At 38.2% G+C, this 21,995-nt stretch overlaps 1 protein-coding gene across 2 annotated transcripts in view; it reads left to right on the forward strand.

The window, feature by feature from the left end:
- Positions 1–21,512, forward strand: part of ST8SIA4 (ST8 alpha-N-acetyl-neuraminide alpha-2,8-sialyltransferase 4) — a 132,052-nt gene extending 110,540 nt beyond the window's left edge. The window contains exon 5 of one of the 2 annotated variants that reach the window (XM_060761834.2): positions 11,925–21,512. In XM_060761834.2, the coding sequence (XP_060617817.1) occupies positions 11,925–12,207 (283 nt within the window). In that variant the 3' untranslated portion in view covers positions 12,208–21,512. The remainder of the gene's footprint in view (positions 1–11,924) is intronic. The other variant, XM_060761836.2, reaches the window with a different exon arrangement.
- Positions 21,513–21,995: the final 483 nt, after the last annotated feature.

Here is a 21,995-nt window from a genome sequence, read left to right on the forward strand (position 1 = left end):
TAAGAGGAAACTTATTTTAATATTTTTTAAGCCTCACCAATCCTTTTCTTCTTTTCTGTCTATCTTGACATTTTTTAGCCATATTGACAATGGGAAGATGGTGAAAGAAACAAACCAGAATTGTAGTATCAAGTTTGCAGCACATTTTCACTTTTAAAATGCACTAAAGTTTAAGCTGAATTTGCCTAATTAACCAATCTTATCTAGCTGTATGTGCTTGCCTAGAAGAGGCAAAGAAATCAGCAGCTGACTCCAGAATCCCATAATAAATATGGAAATGAGAAAATGGGAAATCAGACAATCCTGCTTCATCAATTACTCCCAAGAAAATTAAAGCATCATAGATGTACACATTAGGCCACAAAATGGAAATCCCTATTTGTTTCTGTTTACCTATGCAAGGCTTGTCTGACCTAGTTGTTTTGTTTCACTTGAGCATATTGTTACTTTTAAATAAAAGGTTTGCTGAAACATATTTAACTAATCTCCTTTTTTAATGGTGTATGAACCCATTCCTGTTTGTTCCATGCTATTTCTTCTGCTGGTACTAAAGTTTTTTAAAAAAGAAGTAATGCCCATGAACATCTCATATTTACTAACTGAGATATGCCCATGCAGACATAAGGAAAATGCTAAGGTTTTTGGTCTGAACTCTGTTGATATGGAAAAGACCCAAATGGGATATCTCTAAGTGTTGACTTGCCATTCAACAATTGTGTCAATGGGTTTACTGCATTTAGAACTGCTGACAGGATTCAAACCCATGTTTTCAAATGCAGTTGAGAATCCTGTGAGGCTTAAAAATCCTTGCTGGTATCTTGTGGAGCTGAAGTAGCTTACATCAATTAGAATGAGGATCAATGAGTATTAGGAATGCAGACAATGTTCTTTGCTACCTTAGTTTGCACATGAGTTGCAAAGAAAAACCTTACTGCCATGGCATGTACTTATTTTATTTGAGTTGTAGCCTGCCTTTCTTCCAATATAAGACTGAAAGTAGCTTACAATATAAGTTAAAGCAAAATATCAAAAGCAATATGTGCTACAAAATATCAAAACACATTACATGTCTCATTACTGTGAGTTCCTTAGTAAACCAAGGAGATGGTTTAGCTCCACTTCATGCTTCAGGGCAACCATGTCTAACATCCCATTCCAGAGATCAACCAGGGCTTCAACAGGATTACCTGCTCGTGTAGTGGAAAATTTCCCAAGAGTCATCAAGAATCCATCTGGATCCATAAGCCTCCTGGGGTAGACCATTTAATGGGTCCCTCACCCCTGAAAAGATTCTGAGTCCTAGCCAGTCTAAACCTGACCAAATCGTGGCAACAGAACCTCCATTCCTAGATCATCATCATCCCCCCACCTCCATACAAAATACAAGGTCTAGAGCAGTGGTTCTCAACCTGTGGGTCCCCAGGTGTTTTGTTCTACAACCCCCAGAAATCCCAGCCAGTTTACGAGCTGTTTGGATTTCTGGGAGTTGAAGGCCAAAACATCTGGGGACCCACAGGTTGAGAACCACTGGTCTTAGAGCTTGTCTAGCAACATGTATGGGGCCAGATACCAATGTGGATCCAGACCCATGGTTGTCATGGTCAACATGAAGTCCTGTGCCATTCCCAACAAAGAGGCCTCAGCATAGATGTTGAAGTCCCTCAATACAATGAGCTATGGAGACTGCAACATCAACCCCAACCACCCTGGCTAGCTGAGGAAGGGAGACTGTTGAGCAGTGGGTTGAGCAGTACACCAAATACTGCAACCCCCCCCCCCCCAGCCTTGTGTGCTGCTGCTGCACAGACAATGCTGGTTTCATTCAGGTCGGCATGCTTATCCAGGATTACGTCCTGAATCGCAGCTGTTTTAGCATTTACTGATATGGAATTAAGCAGCAGCATTTTCAGCACAGGGAGAATTGCTATCAATGCTATCCTGATTATTTGGAATGGGGGACAGGTTTGGGGTGACCAACACCCTGTTGTTAACTCTGCCCGCTGGGTGATATGCCTATCCCCCATTTTCCTATCTCAGTCTTCTCTGTATATCCCTTCCTTGGGGTAACAACCCACTGACACTGATCCCTCTCCTCCCAGCCTCTGTTTTTTCTACAGCAGGAAGTTTTCTTCACAGGTAGAGGGTGCTTTATGGGCCTTTTTCTTCCTGTCTGTGATCAGCTGGGAGATGGAATGTCATAGAATCATAGAATCAAAGAGTTGGAAGAGACCTCATGGGCCATCCAGTCCAACCCCCTGCCAAGAAGCAGGAATATTGCATTCAAATCACCCCTGACAGATGGCCATCCAGCCTCTGTTTAAAAGCTTCCAAATAAGGAGCCTCCACCACACTCCGGGGCAGAGAGTTCCACTGCTGAACGGCTCCCACAGTCAGGAAGTTCTTCCTCATGTTCAGATGGAATCTCCTCTCTTGTAGTTTGAAGCCATTGTTCCGCGTCCTAGTCTCCAGGGAATGTCCAGAGGCAAATGTCATGACAGAGATTGTGAAGATCCATGTCTCATTGGCAGAAGTTCTTATACTAGAGCCCAGAAGGTAGGCAAAGCAGAAATGCTAGGCGTAAAAGCTCTATCTAACATGCTGGGCTGTTTCTGCAATCAGGCAGAGCAGACTCTTGCAGGCTTCCGTGGTCTTCATTTTGCTGCTGCTTTCTTCAGCTGAGATTTAGCCAAAAGACTTACTTCTTAGCATTACATTGTGGATAACATATTCTGAAATAAAACTTTATCCAAACAGAGCATTTTAAAAGATATTAAATATGCCAAAAAAAAGAAAGAAAAAGAAGGAGAAATAACACAATCTAAACACACTTAAGGCAATTGAATTGCCAAACAAAATACCAGAGTGAGTGCATTTTTCACCCCAGGAAAAATGAGTTTTTCAACAAAATGAGTCGTTTACAGTGACAGATGTCAATTACATTATATAATGCACTCCTTGAGGACCATTAAATAGATAAACAAATAGTGACAAAATGACAAGTGTATCCTCTGATGATTGATGAATACTTGTTGATTGAGGGACATTAAATTCTGATGGCTGCTAATACACAGAGCCATTTCTTCCTCTCTACTAGCTTTCTGTAGAGGATTTTCTTGCTGGTTTTCTTTTTCAATAGTTATGTCCCCCATTATTTCCATGATGAAAATGGTCATTGGGCATTAGATTTCCTGTTGCTCTCACTTTCTGCTTCATCTTTAGGAAGACTATGACAGGATTATTATTATTATTATTAACTTTATTTATACCCCGCTAACATTTCCCAAAGGACTCAGTGCGGCTTACAAGAGGCCAAGGCCAACATATCAATAAAACAACAGTATAACAAATACAAAATAAATAAACTCATAAAGCAAAACAATAACATTAAAACAATAGCAATAAAATTAGACAATAACACCACGACGCATTTAAAACTGAGGCCGGGCCAAACGTAATGGATAAAATTTTTAAAAATGCTGGACATGACAGGTGAAATGGATAGGTTTTTGGAGATAGGTGCGGTGTGCAGACAATCTTAAATCTCTAGTAAAGTGCATTTGGGACATGATGCTAGGATGTGAATGTATACCTTGCCCTGAGATTCCCCCATCTTTAAGGAAACCAGGGCTGACCCACACATCATTAGGCAAAGTGAAGCATCTTCTCAGTCAGCTAATTAGGGGCATCATAGAATACCTGTTTAGCTTTTTGGGAAGATGGTGAGGAGGGATGGAGAAAGATGTACATGTTATTCATTTTAGATTTTTAAAAAATCTCCTGAAATATGTTGAATTGCTCTTTTTTGCTATGAAATAACCGTGTCCTCCTGCCTATGTTGTTTTTGCCAAAAATGTGTACTAGAAGTATTGCCTGTTAACAATTACTTTGTTCATCAAGGTACAGCTGTATTGTGTTCTCATTTAAGGCCTTTTCAGTGACAGTCCCTAGACTTTGCACCCTCCCACCATGGGTGCCTGTTTGACTGATTTTTGTTGCTTCTTCTATTGGCAGAGAAAAACATTTTTATTTAGATAGTTTAAGATTGCAGGCTGAACAGCTCTTTGAGATAATTTAATTGATTTCTTGCTGGCTGTGTTTTTGTTTTATTTTTAATTGTGTCTTCAATTTATTTGTTTATTATTTATTAGAATTGTATTCATTCTGCAGTTTAGTTTTGCTAGATGCCTTAAGTATCATTTTGATGGACAGGCAAAATATAAACTAAAGAAATAAACAAGAAGAAATCTTATCTTGGATACCAGTAGGTAGGTGTTTACAAATCTGGTGATTGCTTCAGCCCAGTCAACATAGTCTCCAATAATTTCATCCACTGCTAAAACTGAGGAAAGGACTTGTAACATTTTGCTGGCAAGATGGACCCATGTAACTTACCACAATGAAAAACATCTTTTGTCACAGTAGTACAGTTGGCTAACTGTGTCCACAGACTGTCCATTCACATAGTCAGCCATTCATAGCTTGAAAATATTTTTTTAAATCCAAAAAGCAGGTCTTGATTTTGCCATTTTATTTAAGGCATGTTATTTTACTGTGACACTGTATATATTAGGACTTGAGCAGCCATTGATTTTGGCATCAGGCAGGTGTCCTGGAACAAAAAACAGTAGATATCAAGGGTTCACTGTATGTCTACACCCATGTATCATGTAACTCACAAGCAAAAAAAATAAGCACTGTAGCACAGTAAAAAATAACAAGTAGAAAAACCTGAACAGTCCAACCTCAAAGTCTTCTGAAACAGAAAAATATTCATCCATTTTCAGAAAGAATGTAGAAAAAAATGCCAGTTTAACCTCTCTGGGAAAGGCGCTCCAGAGCTAGAGGGCAGCCGAAGAAAAAATCCTCACCATGTTCCCAGCAGATGTACTGTGTTCCCTCACTTATTGCAAGTGTTACGTTCCAGGACCACTCGTGAAAAGTGAAAATCCGCGAAGTTGGGATGCTATATTTATATATTGCATTCCAAGGGTGAGGTGAGGAAAGATTTAAAGGCACCATGCACTTTTTTTTTTGCTAACTATAAGGAAGGGGCTATAAGGTCGTGAATTACATACAGCTTTGTATCTCCTCTCTCTCTCTTTTTTTAATGATTGGCTGCCTCTCTCCTGAGGAGGAGGGTGAAATCCCCTTCCACACTCCATTGTTGCCAGGAAGCAAAAACCCATGAAACAGCAAGTACATGAGAAGCAAATTCAGAAGTAGCAAGGGAACACTATAAATTTTCTTGTGGGTCACAAAAAAAGGGCTTCACCAGCATACCTCAAAACATGGGCCGTTCATAAGGGGGATATGAATTATCCCTTATCTAACCCATTTCAACATCCAGAAACTCGTTGAGCACCTACACAGCCCCAACAAACTCCGATGACAATGATTTTCTTTTACAAAAGGAGATATTATCATGTGTCATCTCACTGGTTTACTTTAATTATGTACTAATTTAGAACATCTCCTCTATACATTTGTCATTTCCATTGTTTGATTATTGCAGGAAGAGTAGTGTAAACTTTTTGTTTTTTAAAACCTCACAAAATGTTCTAATCCGTGAGAGTTTTGCAGGAAGCTGATAAAAACTGTGAATGGCTTTTGTCCAAACTATAATTGCTGCTGATTTGTTTCATGTACTTTTAAAAACTCTTTAAGGACGTGATGTCTGTTTTCATCTTTTTACTCACTAAATCAATCCATCTGTACTTGCTTTCTCTGTATATGTATGTGATTTCCTTCACAAAGAGAAGAGAGAATTATTTTGCAGGGATCTTGAGCACAAATTGTAGAAACTGCTTTATGAAAAATAAAAGGAACATTGTCTTAGGAGGCAAGAGCCCTTGTGAGAACTGTCAGTGTCACCCTATCTGGTAGAGAATGAGAAATTTTGCAAATACTTGGTTGCCTTGGAGTCAACTTTGACTTATGGCAACCCTATGAATTACGCTCTGGTCTTGCAAACTGAAGGTCTTGACTTCCTTGACTGAATGATTCTACCTATGGCATGATCAACCTCCTTTGCAAATATTTTTCCCATCTATATTTGGGAAACAAAGATTCCATCCACTAACTGTATTTTCCAGGAAATCCTGTCTTAATAGTATCTTCTGCATACAGTCTATTAATCAAATAATTACTTTTTTGCTTAGGCAATCTTCCAGCAATCAGTATTGATTGATTTCTTAGCAAAGTACCAGTAATGTTTACTAATTAATTCAGCCATATAATCTAGAAGCAAATCATAGATGCCAAATAAACCTGTGGATCGGTTTTTAAATAATTTAAAGCAGAAACTGAAAGCCAAGGATTTACTGGGCTGAGGTGTTTTATTGGCTGATTAATTACAAATCCAGCCTCTAAACTGCAGGTTAAATGCCTCAAGTCATTTTGTTACTTGAATGTACTTGGGTTCTCATCAACATGCTGGAAAGCTATAAAACTCAACTAGATATTTTAAATATTTCCTTAGTTATAGAGAATGAGGTTCAGTATGGATTCTTCTGTAGTTAACAATGTTCCCTCATCACATTATCACAATTTTTGCATATATTAGAAATGCTTGATTTATGTTTTCCTTTCTTCATCAAAGGCCAGCTTAGATAAATGGAATTGTTCATATTGTTATGAATGTAAGAACACAACCAAGCAGAGAGATGGTAGCATGAACCAGCCAATCGACATTGTGAGCAAGTATCCATTTTTATTGCGGTTCTTGAAGAAGACAAATTTGCAGGGCATGGAAACACCAATTTCCTCTATGTAGTTCTCTCAGTCTGTACTTTCAGTTTTTAAACCTAGGTTTTACTACTAGTCAGATTTGCATTGTTAGCACTGAGTACGCCTTATGTACTCAAGAAGTATTACTAAACTCTGCCAACTGCAGCTTCTGCTCCAGGTTATGCTTGGAATGCTAGTGCTGACGCAACAGTGTCACCTCTTTGACTCACCATTTCTATTATACATAAAAGCAAAGATGGAGACTATGACCTTCCAGATGTTGTGGGACAATTGTTCCCACCTGTCAAAGGCTGGCATCCCTTTAGTGGCATAAACAAGTTCAAGTTAGCTCCACCCTCAATGTACAGTGGAACCTCCCCATGGCCCTTCCATTGTCTGGTGAAGAGTGGGGTGGGGATCACAAGAAATGCCTGGCTATGTTCCAATAGCCTGTCACAAAATGATTATAGCAGCTATTAAGATCTCAGGAGAATCCTGGTAAACTTCAGCAGATGATGTAATATCCAAGGTATTATAAATAGCTCAGTATACTGGAGTTCTTCATGTAGATCTAAAATACTATGCTGAGCCATGCAGGATTGTGGTAATAGTCAGCATATCTAAAGTGAGAGAGGTTGCACTCCCAACTTCTTCTGGAGGAGCACACATCGCCCATCTTCCTCCCTCCCTGCATTATGAGATAGTGTTGACCATAGTACAATATCAGAATCCAGGTATCTGCTACAGAAAGACTGTTTTTATTTTGAGATATATTATTGTCCTGGAGATGAGAAGCAAAATGCTGAAATGTGTTAAGGCACACATGCCCTTTTGTAGAAATGGGAAAGTACACAGAAAATGCTGTTTCCTATGCAGAGATGAATTTTCTGCTTCCAAAACATTCATTTTTCACCACAGTATGTCCTAACCTGTAGGTTGTCTTTGATAACTGTACCATTTGATAACTGTACCGTACTTTCTCTCAGTGAGGGGAAAAATTGTAAAATTATTCATTCATGTCTGTGATAATGAAATTTGAAGACTTACATCCAAACACTTGTGCTAGCAGAAGCAAAATAACGCTGCAAACGTCATTAGTATGTCTCCTATGCACACTGTGTTGCCTACTAACAGTGGAAGTTGTTTTTATTCCATTCACAATTCTTTGTATTCAAACTTCTATCCACCATGCTGTTGACCTTTGGCTTGATGGGCCTTATAAGTGTTCATCTGTGTTTGCTCTTTTGCTCATATATCACTTTGACCACTTTGTGATCAACCTTGGCAAACAGTGAACTGAGGCACCTTCTGTCCCACAAGGAGCTGTTGAGAGACCTCTAAACAATCTCTCATACCATTTTTTCTTGTTCATCTCTCTCTCCCCCCCTTCTTTCTCTGTGCATGTGTGTGTGTGAGGCAATAAGATGAAGAACATCTTCAATAAGATGAAGAACTTGGGAAGGTTACTTTTTTACCACTGGCAGCTGATGGTTTCCTATTGTGGGAAGGAATTTAGTAGCATCTGTTAATCCTTAAACCTCAAGCTTCATGGTCCCACTGAAGTCATACACTTCTGTAGGATGGGTGGAGTGGTGTTGGGCCACAACTCCCAGAATCCCCCAACCAATATGGCCACATCCCCTTCTCATTCAGAGTTTCTAGGAATTATAATTCCAAAAAGTCACATATCCAAGCTCTTAATTATTTTTAGTTTAACTTCTGAGCATAAAGTCTTAAATGTATGGAGAGATTATTCATGGAAACAACAGCCTTCATTCCAGAAATTCCTTTTCTTTAAGTATTTTTAACTCAATACTGTTAAAAAGAGTGAAACATTCTATACACACTTACAGACAAAGGTCTTTGTTCTTGGCTTTCCATATGGGCCAATTATCACCAGGAGAGCTCATAGATACGACTGTAATTTCCCAAGGACCTACCAAAAATCTGGCACTCTGAACGTATGGAAGCACAGTTAATCTGAATCTGCAACACATCCAGGAAATACTGTCCAAAGTAAAATAACAACAGATGTTAATTCTAGGCAGAAATCCAAGGGAAAAAAATCCCACCGTAGCCAGCTTTCATTGTCTGTCTGCTGTGACTTATCTAGCCAAAACTACTAACTATATGTTTGGCCAGCCCTGCTTACTACATGGATTAACCTTCAATTCTAGGAGATACCCCATAGAAAGAAAAATCTCACCCCACTTCTGGTTAATAAGTCCCTTCACTCCAACATTGTTTTAGGGGTGGCAGGAGTAGCCATTATTAACAGTGGCTTTCATATTGTTTTGGCAGAGCCTACAGATGTATGTCCAATTCCACATCAATAAACACATGGACACAATAATGAAAATAGCAGATTTTTTTCCCTTTCCTTTCCCTGAAAAACAAACAAATGGCACAAGGTTGTTTGTTTGTATGCTTGCTTGTTCGTTTCTTGGATCCATGAAAAAACTTCCCATTCATCCTGAGACATTTCATGCAGCAAATTTTATATCAAGATGAAAACAAATAGTCTGTATTCTTGTTGGTGACTGTGACCTTTTCCCATACCACCTTACCTTGGGAATTTGAGGCACAGTCCAGATTCACACGTGGCTGGTCTCTTTGCATCATAACCTTAAAATAGGAGCTTCATTTACTGCTTGGGGTCAAATACAAGTGCTGTCCCATTAGCAATTAATAATGGCTTGATGCTACTGTGCATCACACAGTTCTTGTTTCAACAATCACTGTTTTGTTCATGTCAGCCTAAGAAGGAACATAATCATGCTTGAAGCACAGATATATATGATGATCAGCAGGCATTCCCTCCAAACTGTTTGATCTGTGAATTCCAGTGATTTATCCTTTTAGTACCTGCGGTGTTTCAACAGCAATCAGAAATGTATCAAATATATGCATCTGTAAGGTAAAAGGAAGAGGGGCCGACCAAGGGCAAGTGGATGGATGGCATCCTTGAAGTGACTGGAATGACCTTGAAGGAGCTGGGGGTGGTGACGGCCGACAGGAAGCTCTGGCGTGGGCTGGTCCATGAGGTCACGAAGAGTCGGAGACGACTGAACGAATGAACAACAACAACATATGCATCTGTGAATTATTAATTCTTGGTATTCCTGCAATTAGATTAATCTATTTCAAATCAAACTAATAAGGCCTAGAATAATTACCAGCTGATTCAAGGCAGTATAAACTTTGGAACTGAGATATGTAATGTGTTTTATATACTGTGGTTTTTAGCAGCAACACCAACACAGTTTCTGACTGAAATTAGGAAACAGCAGAAAGCTCGAGGAAAAAAGCAGGGAATCAAAGTTCTTTGAGACAAGTCTTTCAGCTCAGTGTGTTTGCAGAATACATTCAGTTTAGGATTATTCAGTGTACACCCAGAAAGTGGTCCTTAATTATCTCCTGAAGGAATTACTGCCAGTTAGAATTCTCTTTCTTCCTCCCTAAGGCAGGAGAAAATATATCTAAAATTAGCAAATGTTTTGCATACTCGTTTGAACACTCCACTGCTTCTGTTGCTCTTGCTTCTATAGTGGCTTCTTAGAAGGTCTACTCACAACTAATGTAAATTTTGAAAGGCAAAAAGAAGGGGAAATCCTGGCTAATGTTGTTAGTGACATCCAAAGCTAAACCCAGCAATAGAGATTTATGATGTTGCTATATTCAGGGTGGTTTTGCTGAAAAGCAGTGAAGGCATGTGGCATGATATTAGTAAAATCGATACTCCTATTTGATAAGGTCTTCATGCTCCACTAATATGTTTCTGCACCCTGGGCTGGAAATTGCATGGGTACAAGGTGACTATGAGCTTTTAAAGGGAAAGGTGTGATATCAATACAATTAGTAAATAAATTTGGAAAGACATACCTTTTTCCAGTCAAGAGAAATTGCAGTTTGAAGGGGGAAAGTTTCTGCAATGAAGAACATTACTTTCCACCCAAGGCTTCAAACCTGTTTGAGTTCAGGGTTTGGTTGACTGCTTTTAAGGAAGCACCAAAACCAAATTCATTCTTGCTATTTAGCTTGGCTGAACCTGGGTTGGGAACCACATGCATAGTAGCTAATAAAAAGATAAAACACTCATAGGACTGGGTGTTTATTCAAGCAGTACTTCTGTCCGTGGCCCTTGGAAGAGGTATGGAACGACTGGCTCCCACTTCTGCCATCCTGATGCCTTTTCAAATAAAATGCAAGTGAGGCAGATTGAAATTGCTTTGGTGTAGCTACGCTATAGAATTAATGCCATTTGACACCACTTTAACTGCCATGGCTCAGTGCTGTGGAATGATGAGAGTTGTCCAGTCCGTTCTCCACATTCCCCGTGAAAGTGAAAAAAACTCATTTTTTAAATCCCTTTTTACCTGTGTGAACATTTTTCGGGGAATCTCTAGGTCTTCCAGCATGACTCTGGGTCAGCTTCCATTGGATCCAACCATAGACTGTCACTGGAAGACCTAGAGATTTTTAGAAAGAACATTTAAATCAAATCAGTTGATAAAAAAGCCCAACAAAAAAAAATCTTGGTGTCTTAGCTTTTAGGCCTGTTTTTGAGGTTATTTAGGATAGTGATTCATAAAATGGCATTGTATAGACCGCATCAGCTCTAGTTTGTTAGATATGGTTACCATGATTTTTCTATGGGTAAACAGATGGTGACTTTTAGATGGCATATTTTCTGCATCTCAAAAACTAGAGCCAATAGGGGAAAACTGATGCTATTTACAGAATCAGCAAGGCAAGTATACCCCAAAACAGGGCTAACATTTGATGATCCAAAATGTGTGTTGGCCAGCGTAATCAAATCTGCAAATGTGGAGGGCCAATAATAATTTTCCAAGGCCTTTAGTCTTCTCTGCAATGACCAATAATGTAGAAATTGTGTGGTGTTGTTACTTGAACAGTTATAAACATCATTCCTGGACTGTGTAAATTTCAGTTTTGTTTTTCAAACAAGAACACCTGAAGAAATCAACTATTTTTTGCCATTGTGTTGCCTTTTTGTCTCCATTGCATGCAATGTATTGAGATAATGCACATGCTTTTTCAAGTAACCATAAGGTAGCCAATCTAAAGTGGCATATTCTTAGTTGATCCCATTCAGGAAAAACTGACATTTCAGGATATATTCCCAGATTATGAAATGCTAATCTATTTGTTTGTTTGTTTTATCTCTTGTCTTGCAGTTATTGGCTAACCAACAAAGTTTTCATCAAACGACCCAGCACAGGACTCCTCATGTACACGCTTGCTACACGATTCTGCGATGAAATTCACCTCTATGGATTTTGGCCCTTCCCAAGGGATATAAATGGAAAAACGGTCAAATATCATTATTACGATGACTTAAAGTATCGATACTTTTCTAATGCCAGCCCTCATAGGATGCCATTAGAGTTTAAAACTTTGAACATGTTACATAACAGGGGAGCTCTTAAATTGACCACGGGAAAATGTGCACAGCAATAATTTACAAGTCAAGAACAAAGAGAAGTAAAGGAAATGGGCTTTGTGATTTTGATTACATGGAAAAACAGGGGTATTCAAACTGGATATATCCCAGTGCATTGTAGCAAGCCATTGGTGAAAAAGGAAATACATCAGAAGAGCTCCCATTACCAGCTAACGTTTCACCTGTTGAAGTGCTAAATCTTTGAGTGCAATGGTTCGAGTAAGTGCCACTTTCACTGAAAACAAAACTTGAATGTATAAAATCAGTAGTGTTTACAAGATCCAATGATGCATTCATCACCTGTTAAAATGAGCTGCTCATTTGCCACAGCAAGCATCGGACAACATAAAAAGAAACACCTAACTGGTGGGATCTGCCCTTATGAAAATGCATGCCTCTGGCCATGAAAAAACCAAGGTGTGATTGGCAGAGCAGTGAAAAACATTGCAAAGATCAAGCAAAATACCTTCAGTCAGGAGAATGCCTGACTTTGTATTATAATCTCTTTCCCTCTCTCTCCCTCCTGATTTTGAAATTGTCATTCATTTTATGTTGTTTGAGTACTGGAAACCTTTTAAGGGATTTTGAAAAAAAGAACAATATGAACCTTTTAAGCAATCTTCAAGAAGTGGTCTTAGAAGATGTTATTTTTTGAAGAGAAACCCCAGTGCATTTTAAATTCTTTGTTGTATGCTATTGTTCAGCTTATGCTTGGCATATGCTTTACAGCTAAAACTGCCTCTATGCCATGACTTGCAGCTGCTGCACTAAATGGGGCCAGTCGCCAGGTTTGCTTCTGCAGCCCTTGGAGATGCAATAGCCATTGCCAGAAAAATGTAGTGCTGGCAAAGATGATGTGCGGATATTCACTTTACACCTAAATGTTGTGGTGGGAAAGCATAATCTAACAGATGCTGTGTGGGGACATTAGTTTTTGAACAATATAACCCAAGCAGATCAGGGCTTAGAACTTCCCATATGCCTTGCCCTACCTAACACCTTGTAGCAGAGCTGGGCTGCAATTTCCATCATCCTCACTGAACCATAACCCTACAAGCTGAGGAGATGGATGTTATAATCCAACATGTCTGGAGGGTACCCCCCCCCCTATCTTGCAAAACCTGTCTCTTCTCTGCTTAAGCCCAACCTCCCACCCATGACCATTTCTGTGTCAATGCTCTCCACCAATACAGAAGTTGCTCTACGTGTGTATTAGGGGGATTAATCCAGATGGCCTGACCTACTCAGCTCCTGTTCAGTTTAGGTTTAAAGGACACACTTAACCATTGAGAGTATAAATATCATGACATTTTTCAATGACAAAAGAAGGGGAAAGCATGCATCAGTAAGCAAAAAGTATCCTCACATCCTTTGAGCTGAAACTCCGACAAAGCTTCAAGTGGCTATTGCATTGCTATATATTGCATTGCTCTTTTAGTTCCAGATGGCCCTTCATCTTTCTGAGCAATAGACCAGAACAAAAGAAATGCAGGATAATATATTTCATCAAGGTAATACAGTAGAGAACAGATGAGTTGGCGATTGCATCAGGAAATGTATCATGGTTGTGTGCTGGACATACGTTGCCTGTTATAGGATCCCAGACATTTTTTTTAAACGTATGTAACAGTGCCCCCTTTCTTTGGTTTAAAGAAAACTAGGCATGGGACTCCAGGAGAGATTGTGAACCAATTCTAAATCTGGCTACTTAAGTAGTTGTACATTGTGTCCATAAGCGAGGAAATAAATTTTCCCCAAGATATTGATGTAGTCCTCCAAACCAGGTTGGAAATATCATTCTTGCAACTGCATTTTCTTCAAAATAAAAATAAACAATTAGAGCATGTTTTAATAAATGATGGGGGTAATTTGTAGTTTGGATGAAAGTTAATTGCAACAGGAGTTAATAACATACATCTAAACTGAATTGCTAGTTCCAGCTAGAACAGATTTATTGCATCAATCGCTCATGTGATTCATTGACACTCTTTGATTCATTGAGTGTCTTTAGTTGAGACTACTAGCCGTTGAAGTTGGACCATATCATTTGCCCTTTCACTACAGTTTAAATTCTCCGGGAAAATCTTTTTTTAGATATGGTTGTTAATTCACATGGCAAATGAAGATGAAACCATGAATAAGCAGGTGCCCTTACATTTGGTACCAAAGATTATGCTGATTTTGTATTTGATGTGTGTTTATTTTTCTTTTAATAATGTAAACATGTACATTTAGTACTTTATTGCTATGCTGCTGAAGGAACTGTTTCAGACTATTTTGTTTTCTAGGACTTGATGTCTTGATTTTGTTTGAATGGAAAATCCCTTGACTTTGTTTTTTAATGTTCACCTTGAATATTTCAAACAGGGCAAAACAGATGTTTCCCTTTTCAAAATTGGAAAGTGGCCATAATCTTCAGTCTAGATAAGATAATTAATCAGACAGAAGAGATAAACACTGAAAATTAATTTAGTGGCCACAATTGATTTTCCCCTGACTTCCAGAATTTCTTTAAGAAATACACTCTACATAGTGCTGGACAATGTGTGTCCTCCCCGCCCCCCGCCCCCCCCCCTTTTTTTGATGTTCTGATAGATGACAATACCATTGCTCAATTCTGTTGCTGAACACTCCATTTTCTATTATTAATATGTGAGCAAGTTCTATAGCTGAAGTGTTGCTTTGGGAAGGCTACACATTGAGGATTATGAAAAAATCCAGTTCATTTAAGGACGGTTGTAAACAGAATGGCTGGAAACTTCAAGCTTATCTGGAACTTTTGAAAGCACAATTAAGAAACTTCAGAATTGCAAGAGAGGGGAGGAATTAAAGTATGATTTCTTTGCTCAGAATTGCAATTTTTTCTGTTTTCTAAGTAAGAAAAAGAAAAACTGATGAAAAGCAAAAAAAACAATGGGTTTTTCATACATTTTATGAGTGGACTATATTAGGTAGAGTAGGTAAACGGAATTATTTTCTCTCATGCAGAACAATCTTGAATTCCTATAAAACTGTTTCTGGTTTTTAGTTATGATGCTTACTGGAGCAACTCTTAAGCTTGTTTTATATTTCCATCTTAGAATGTTACTATTTTTAGTAAGGAAACAATGCTTAGTCAAGTTGGCCATCCAAACAGGATAGTTCCTTTAAGTATCCTTCAACCCAGGCCCCTTCTACACTGCCATATAATCCACATTATCTGCTTTGAACTGGATTATATGAGTCTACACTGCCATATAATCCAGTTAAAAGCTGATAATCTGGAATTTATATGGCAGCATAGAAGGGGTCCCAGTGTCATTTACATTAAATTCAACTTGCAGTGAGACTTTGACTTCTGATTTCTTTTTGAAACACAACAGCTATACTATATCTTTGCTGCATATCTTTCACTTTGTGTCCATTTCCAAAATATGTCCATGGTACTGCTCCATCGGTTTGGTGCAGCACCTACCAAGTGAAGACTACTGGTTTGTTCAGTCCAGCTGCATGTTAGATATAGATATGAATACCTCTTCCCCACAAGAACTATCTACTCTAGTATCCTGTTTCCGGCAGCAGTCTTGAAAGCACCAAGATAGCACATGCATAGATATCTAGTTTTTGCCCCTTTTAATGGTTCCTTATGTGGCTTCTTTTTGCCGTATATTTTGTTATTTTACTGTCCTGATCTAAATCAGTACACCTTGTGAGGGCACTGAACTTTGCTGAGGATAGCAAGCCAATAGAAAATAATAAATCCCTCGGTTACCATATCATCATGCCAGATGTGCTCTTGTAAAGAAATACCACTCATTAGCTTAGGCTTCTAAGAACTAGCAAGTATGTTTAGGGTTGTAGTCTTAAGTACTGTTTGAAACCAGAACATTTGGTACTGACTATATTTCAATATATTGCTATTTATCATCTTTCAATGACACAGTCTGGTATAAACTTGCATTTTTAAAGTGTTGCACATGGGATGAGGCCCCAGGCTAATGCTCTCACTGAGAAGACACCCCAGAAAAGCCTTCAGTTTGTTTTTATGATCAAGGGTTACCCTTTGTATTTCAACACAACAAGGTCATTAAACATACTGGAACAGGAGGAGTGGTTGTGACTTTTTTAAAAAAAGGATTGAAAAGAGTAATGTTTGAAGATATCCTGATACTGATTTTAACTAATATTATAGAGACATATATGTTTGCTTGAGACATGGACCAGAATTTTCTATGGCCGTTACAAATGTAGCCTGCACAGCCCCTAACTTAAGGTTGTGCTGCCCTATTTCCTGGGCTCCAGTTCTTGCAATTGATGAGTATCTGTTCCTCAGTTGCTATCACAGCTGTTGACCCATGTTCCCTCCCACCCACTCACATGAGTGTCCTTTGGCATGAGAAAGGATCGTTACAGGGGTCCTGCTTGTACCTGTCATATTTGCAAGTGTTCATAAGAAGGGATGGGAATATCCATTAGCTGCTTCCTGAGTGTCAGTGCCCCCTTGAATCACAGTGGCTGCCTCTTGGTAAGTGGAGATGGAGGAGAGGCAGGAGTCACAGTGCAATATTGTAATTAATGTGGTTTTCATATGTAGATTCTGGCTATAGTAGTTTCAGAGCCAAAATGGGCAGACACTCCATAGAAATCTAGATTTACATTCAGCCACCTTAGCAGTAGATGAGATGAGTGTAGGGTGGCAAGAACAGTTGAACTCATTTCTTCCCAGGTTTAAAAAACATTTTTTTCTAAAAGTCAGGAAACCCCATTAAGAAGAACAGCAAACCAGCAAGAATTTTACTTAATGTTGCAGAGAAATTACTGTGAGGAGAAATAAATGGGGAATGCCCCCTCCGCTCCCATGCATACCTTATTTTGGGTACAAAAATGGGTTTTCTGAAAAAAAAAATGTAAAGAGGTTGCACAATACCCCAACATGTATTTCTGTATACAATAATAACGATGACAACAATGGCAACAACTTTTGGGGACATTCAAATATAAGAAGAATTGTCGAAGGCTTTCATGGCCGGAATCACTCAGTTCTTGTGAAGAATTTTTGGAGGAAGATTCATTTTCTCATACAGCAAGGAGAAAACTACTGTAATTATTTATCCTTGCATGCAAGGGTGAAATAGTCAAAGATTTACATCCTCAGAGCAGTGCCTTTGTTATTATCTTACATGATCTTGTACTGAATTCTGATGGTACGTGTTCCCCCTCCCTTATTGATGTTATTGCCTTGTGCCTGATCCAAGAAAGGGCTAAAATACTGGTTTTAAATGTGGATTGAATTCTGATACCTAATTCCAAGTACAATAAGCCCATCGACTTAGGTCTTCAATAGTAAGTGGATACCTATATAAATTTAATTGAGTCAGTAGATCCAACTCTAGACAAGATTAATAGGATTCGGTATATTTCATTTTTCCATCTCAGGGAAATTTCGATTTTTCTATATGTGTACAATAGGAAAAGTCAGATTTCAAAACTGATGGAAGCATCTCATCTGATGTTCCACATCGAAAACATTCCTCTGGCACCTAAAAGAATCAAGAGAGATATTTGCTTAAGTCTGTGATTGACTGGCATAAAATTTCATGGACTCACTTCACATCATCAGATCATCAGATGGATGAAGTATTATACAAGGTAGATAAAGGAGGAGAATTATAAACAGTGACTCAGGGGAAACCAAAGGGTAGGAAATACAGAGTCATTATTAACCAAACAGTAGTTAACTGACATCCCTACCTTGAACAGCTAATTAACACATGTGAGATTGGGGGGGGGGGGGGAATTCTTATTAAAGCCACAGGAAATCAAACTGAAGCTGTTTCATGTTCAAATCCCTCTTTGAAGTTCAAGAGCAATCACTCTGACGTTAGTGGCATTTTCCTCTGGGAGGCTGAGGTGTTCCTCCCAGAAGGTTTTACTTTAATAACAATATTCCTCCAGATATTGATAGACAGTATCAATCATCTGTTATAAGCACTAGCAGCATACCCAAGTGACATATTGGCAGTTGTGGTGATCCTTTGTAAAGTTAGCTAACAAGTCTTAATGACTTATTCAAGACCAAGCTACCCAAACACTTTGCATAATAGCACAAATACCTCCAAATAATATATTGCTGCTGCAAAGATACATCTCCCCACTCCTGATATAATTTAAACTGGCTGCAATTCAAAAACAGATTTAACTGGGAGCAAACCCTGTTGAACACAAAGAAACTCAGCAGTGAACAAATGTATATAGACTTGTGCTGTAAAAAAAAGAAACTGGTTAGGAATATTGGAATCAGACTTAAAAGTCCATTGAAAAAGATTTAGAGGATAGGATTAGCTATTTATAATGTAATATTACAATGGCCGACCAAGCCTGTCTTTCAGTCTTGTGTTTAACTTACTGAAAATCTAAGATGACAGTATCTAGAATCAAGATGTCAGAACTGTCTTTTTATAGAAACTGCCATCTTACTGAGTTGTTTTCTCTTTTGTGTATAATAAGTGGAGCCCAAAATTGGAGCATCCGTGTCTTCTCTTGTTTGTCAAATCTCTTGATCTTGTAGATTATCAGTGACATATATTCAAATTCTGAATTTCCCACGAATGGCAGAACTCTTGTATTTCATCAACAGGACTCTAATTTAAAAACATCACTCAAATTCAACCTTTTGCAGTGACTTTATATTAAATTAGTTTCGTCCTAACAATCTCCCTAGCCCACCTCAAAGCAGAATACAAACCTACAGGCAGATGTTTGGTTCATTTAGGCAGTTGGGTTGATCTATGTCAACAAACCTATTTTTTTTATCTTCACTGTTAGCAGTTGTCTTGCAGGGAGTTTCAACCAAGACCAATCCATGTAAACAAAAGCATGATCATCTCAAAACAATATACTACTGCTTAGAATATTCATTTTTTTTCCCAACTGAACTTGGAGGGGGAAAAGATGCCCAAAAGACTGTAGGAGCATCAGATTGGATAATCATCCCTCCTCATAAAAAAATCCCATTCTTCCAATCCTATAAGTCATGACTCCACTACAGTTCTGGCCCAACAACTTGAGCTTTTAGTGTATTCTTTATATGCAAGGAAAAGAAAGGTATGATTTGAAATCAACCATTTGGAGACTTAAAAATAGAATATGACAGAATCCTATATTATACCTAGCATAACTTTACATAGACCTTCCTACACATCAAATGTTCTAAGAAACCCCAATGCTGAATTGCAGGAGTCACTGACAAGAGCACCCAATAATCATTGGGATCTATGCTTATTGTGCAGTAATATACATTGGAAATTGATGTGCATTAGACGCTTAGCCAGCTTTGCTACTTAGTACCATAATAGCTGTCTTCTACTGGATAGGGACATTATTCAGTTGCAGAATTCTATTTCCTCCAGATATACATCCACTTACAAAGATGTAAAGCCCCAAGAGAAGTCTGTCAGTTGTCTGTAGAAACTATGGCAAGAGTAAAATCAATGGGATTTGGATATGTAATCATATATGCATATATTCTTATGAAAGTTGTAATAATGTTTTCTATCTACTCAGCTGTCACTAAAGAATCACATGTGTGTGTCCACCATTCTGTTCCATATTATAGTTCCATGCCATAACTTACAATTGTTGCCTGGATGATACCATACATAGCTTTCCAAATCATGATTGCCCAGCACTATCTCCAACAAATTTCCAGTCTCAACCCATTTTTCCCAACAATTTGGAAAGTCTTTTTGTGCAGTATAATGCAAAGTAAGAAGGGATAATCTTTCTTATACCTGTTTGTAAATAATAAACCAGTGTTTTATAATTAATGATTTTATTTTTGTAGAAACTTCACAGAGTTTCTATGATTAATGAAAATAAATGTATAATATATTTGTTTTTCTCCTTAGGAATACTTCTCCCTCCCCCCCCCCCCCTTATTCCTGTGATATCTACTCTAGTTTGGGGTGTCTTTAGAGAGTTTATTTTCCACAACGTTATCCCCCATGCAGACACACACACATACACACATGAAACCAACAAAACATAGGGATAAGAGGTTGAATCCAAACTGAGTGATGAGTTTACAACTAAAATCTATGGAGTTTGATTTAATCATGACCAACTTGTACCATTGATTTTGAAATGCCCAAAGCTAAATCTGGATCCAATGGAGCTATTTCTGAAAATATTGTCTAGCTTATTTTCAAATTGAAAACTAAGAGGTACACACATCTCCAATATCCTGTTGAAAATCCACTAAATTAAGGATTCCAGTTAGTCTGCCCTTGTGGGGCCTTAGACATTTATTACAATGTCCAGTGACTTCACCATACATGGCAGTACTTAAAGGCAATATTCATGCAGACTGGGAGTAGCATATATAGAGCAGATTTTTTTATTCAGTAGGTGCTTAAGTATCACCTATTGTGTTCTTAATCTTTCATGCGTCCCTTTGTAAATGAGATGAGTTTGAGGAAACAAGTGGGGTTACAGAAATCAACAATGGTCCCTAAAGCCCATTGAAAGTAGAATTGTTTGGGGATGGGACAGGATGGGTTGGAGACAGGCAAAGACAGTTATGTATCCTGAAATTTAAAGGTTTCTTATCCGGATCACATCTCTGCATAGCTTTCCATGCACAATTTTGTGTACCTCCACTGCCCAACAGCTGTCAAACCCAAGAAAGTGCTTCTGCTGCTTAAGCTTGCTGGTGGAGAGGGTGATGATTGAGAACATGATGGGGCAGCTGGTCCATTATTTACTTCCCTAAGTAAATGAGAACATTGTTTCTCCATCGTTTGAATTATCTCCCTCTCCCCTCCCCACCAATAACTGACAGCAGTAGGAACTCCTCCTGGGGCTTGATAGCTGATGGGCAATAGGAGTATTTTGGAGACAATGCAAGGGATAAGTGAATAGCACTCTGTGTCCCATCCAAAAAGGCTTTTGCAAAGGCATATGTTACTAACAGAATACCAAGAACAATCTTTTTCTCCTGTTAGTCTGAGGTGGTGCACACATATCTCTAGATGATACTATGAGAATGGGCATTTCTGCATTCTTCTCTCCTTTTCCTTTACAATATGGCACTGTTATCCTAGATAGGCAAAAAGCACAATTATTTTAACTGTATATATAGGAGGAAGCAAGTTTGTAGCAAACAGCCTTCCTGAAGACTACTACTGGTATTGAGCATAACCAGGTCCCATTTGTGTGCACTGTAGAGATGTATTCTGTCTGGATCATCTTGTCTGATGCTGTTTAAGATTATTTTGTGTACAGAACTTGATGTTAAATTCTTTGTTATTTGTACAAGCTGTAAAATAAATTAAACTTTTTCCAATACTGTCTTTGTTTATTCAAATTTTGGATGCTATTCATTTGTTTCAGCAGTGAGCAATAAGCTGATTTCTTTAAAGCAAAGGAATAAAACTTTTTAAAAAATAACATATAATAATGGAGGAATCTTAACAAAATGTCTTACTACTTCCATAAAATTTTATGGTACAATATAGAACATGAAAATATTTGTCCAAGAAGCATGGAAAACCTACATTTTTTACTAAATAATGCTCTATCCATTAAAGTCTTCATAAAGAACTGTAGACCTTTTAAGATGTCCTATGCAATAAAATTAATATATTTGTCCAGCAATTGCAAAAGACCCTGCAAATTCAAAGTATGTGCTTCAGTTTAATTAAATACAGAGTGTTGTTTTCAAATATTCATAAAGGATGTTATATTTTAATGAATTCTGCAACATCTTTCCACTTTAGCAGTGACCCACCCAATATGTGACAGAAAACAAGTCACAGAATTTCATTCT

This window comes from Anolis sagrei, chromosome 2 (assembly GCF_037176765.1).
Source record: "Anolis sagrei isolate rAnoSag1 chromosome 2, rAnoSag1.mat, whole genome shotgun sequence".
Classification (NCBI taxonomy): Eukaryota; Metazoa; Chordata; class Lepidosauria; order Squamata; family Dactyloidae; genus Anolis; species Anolis sagrei.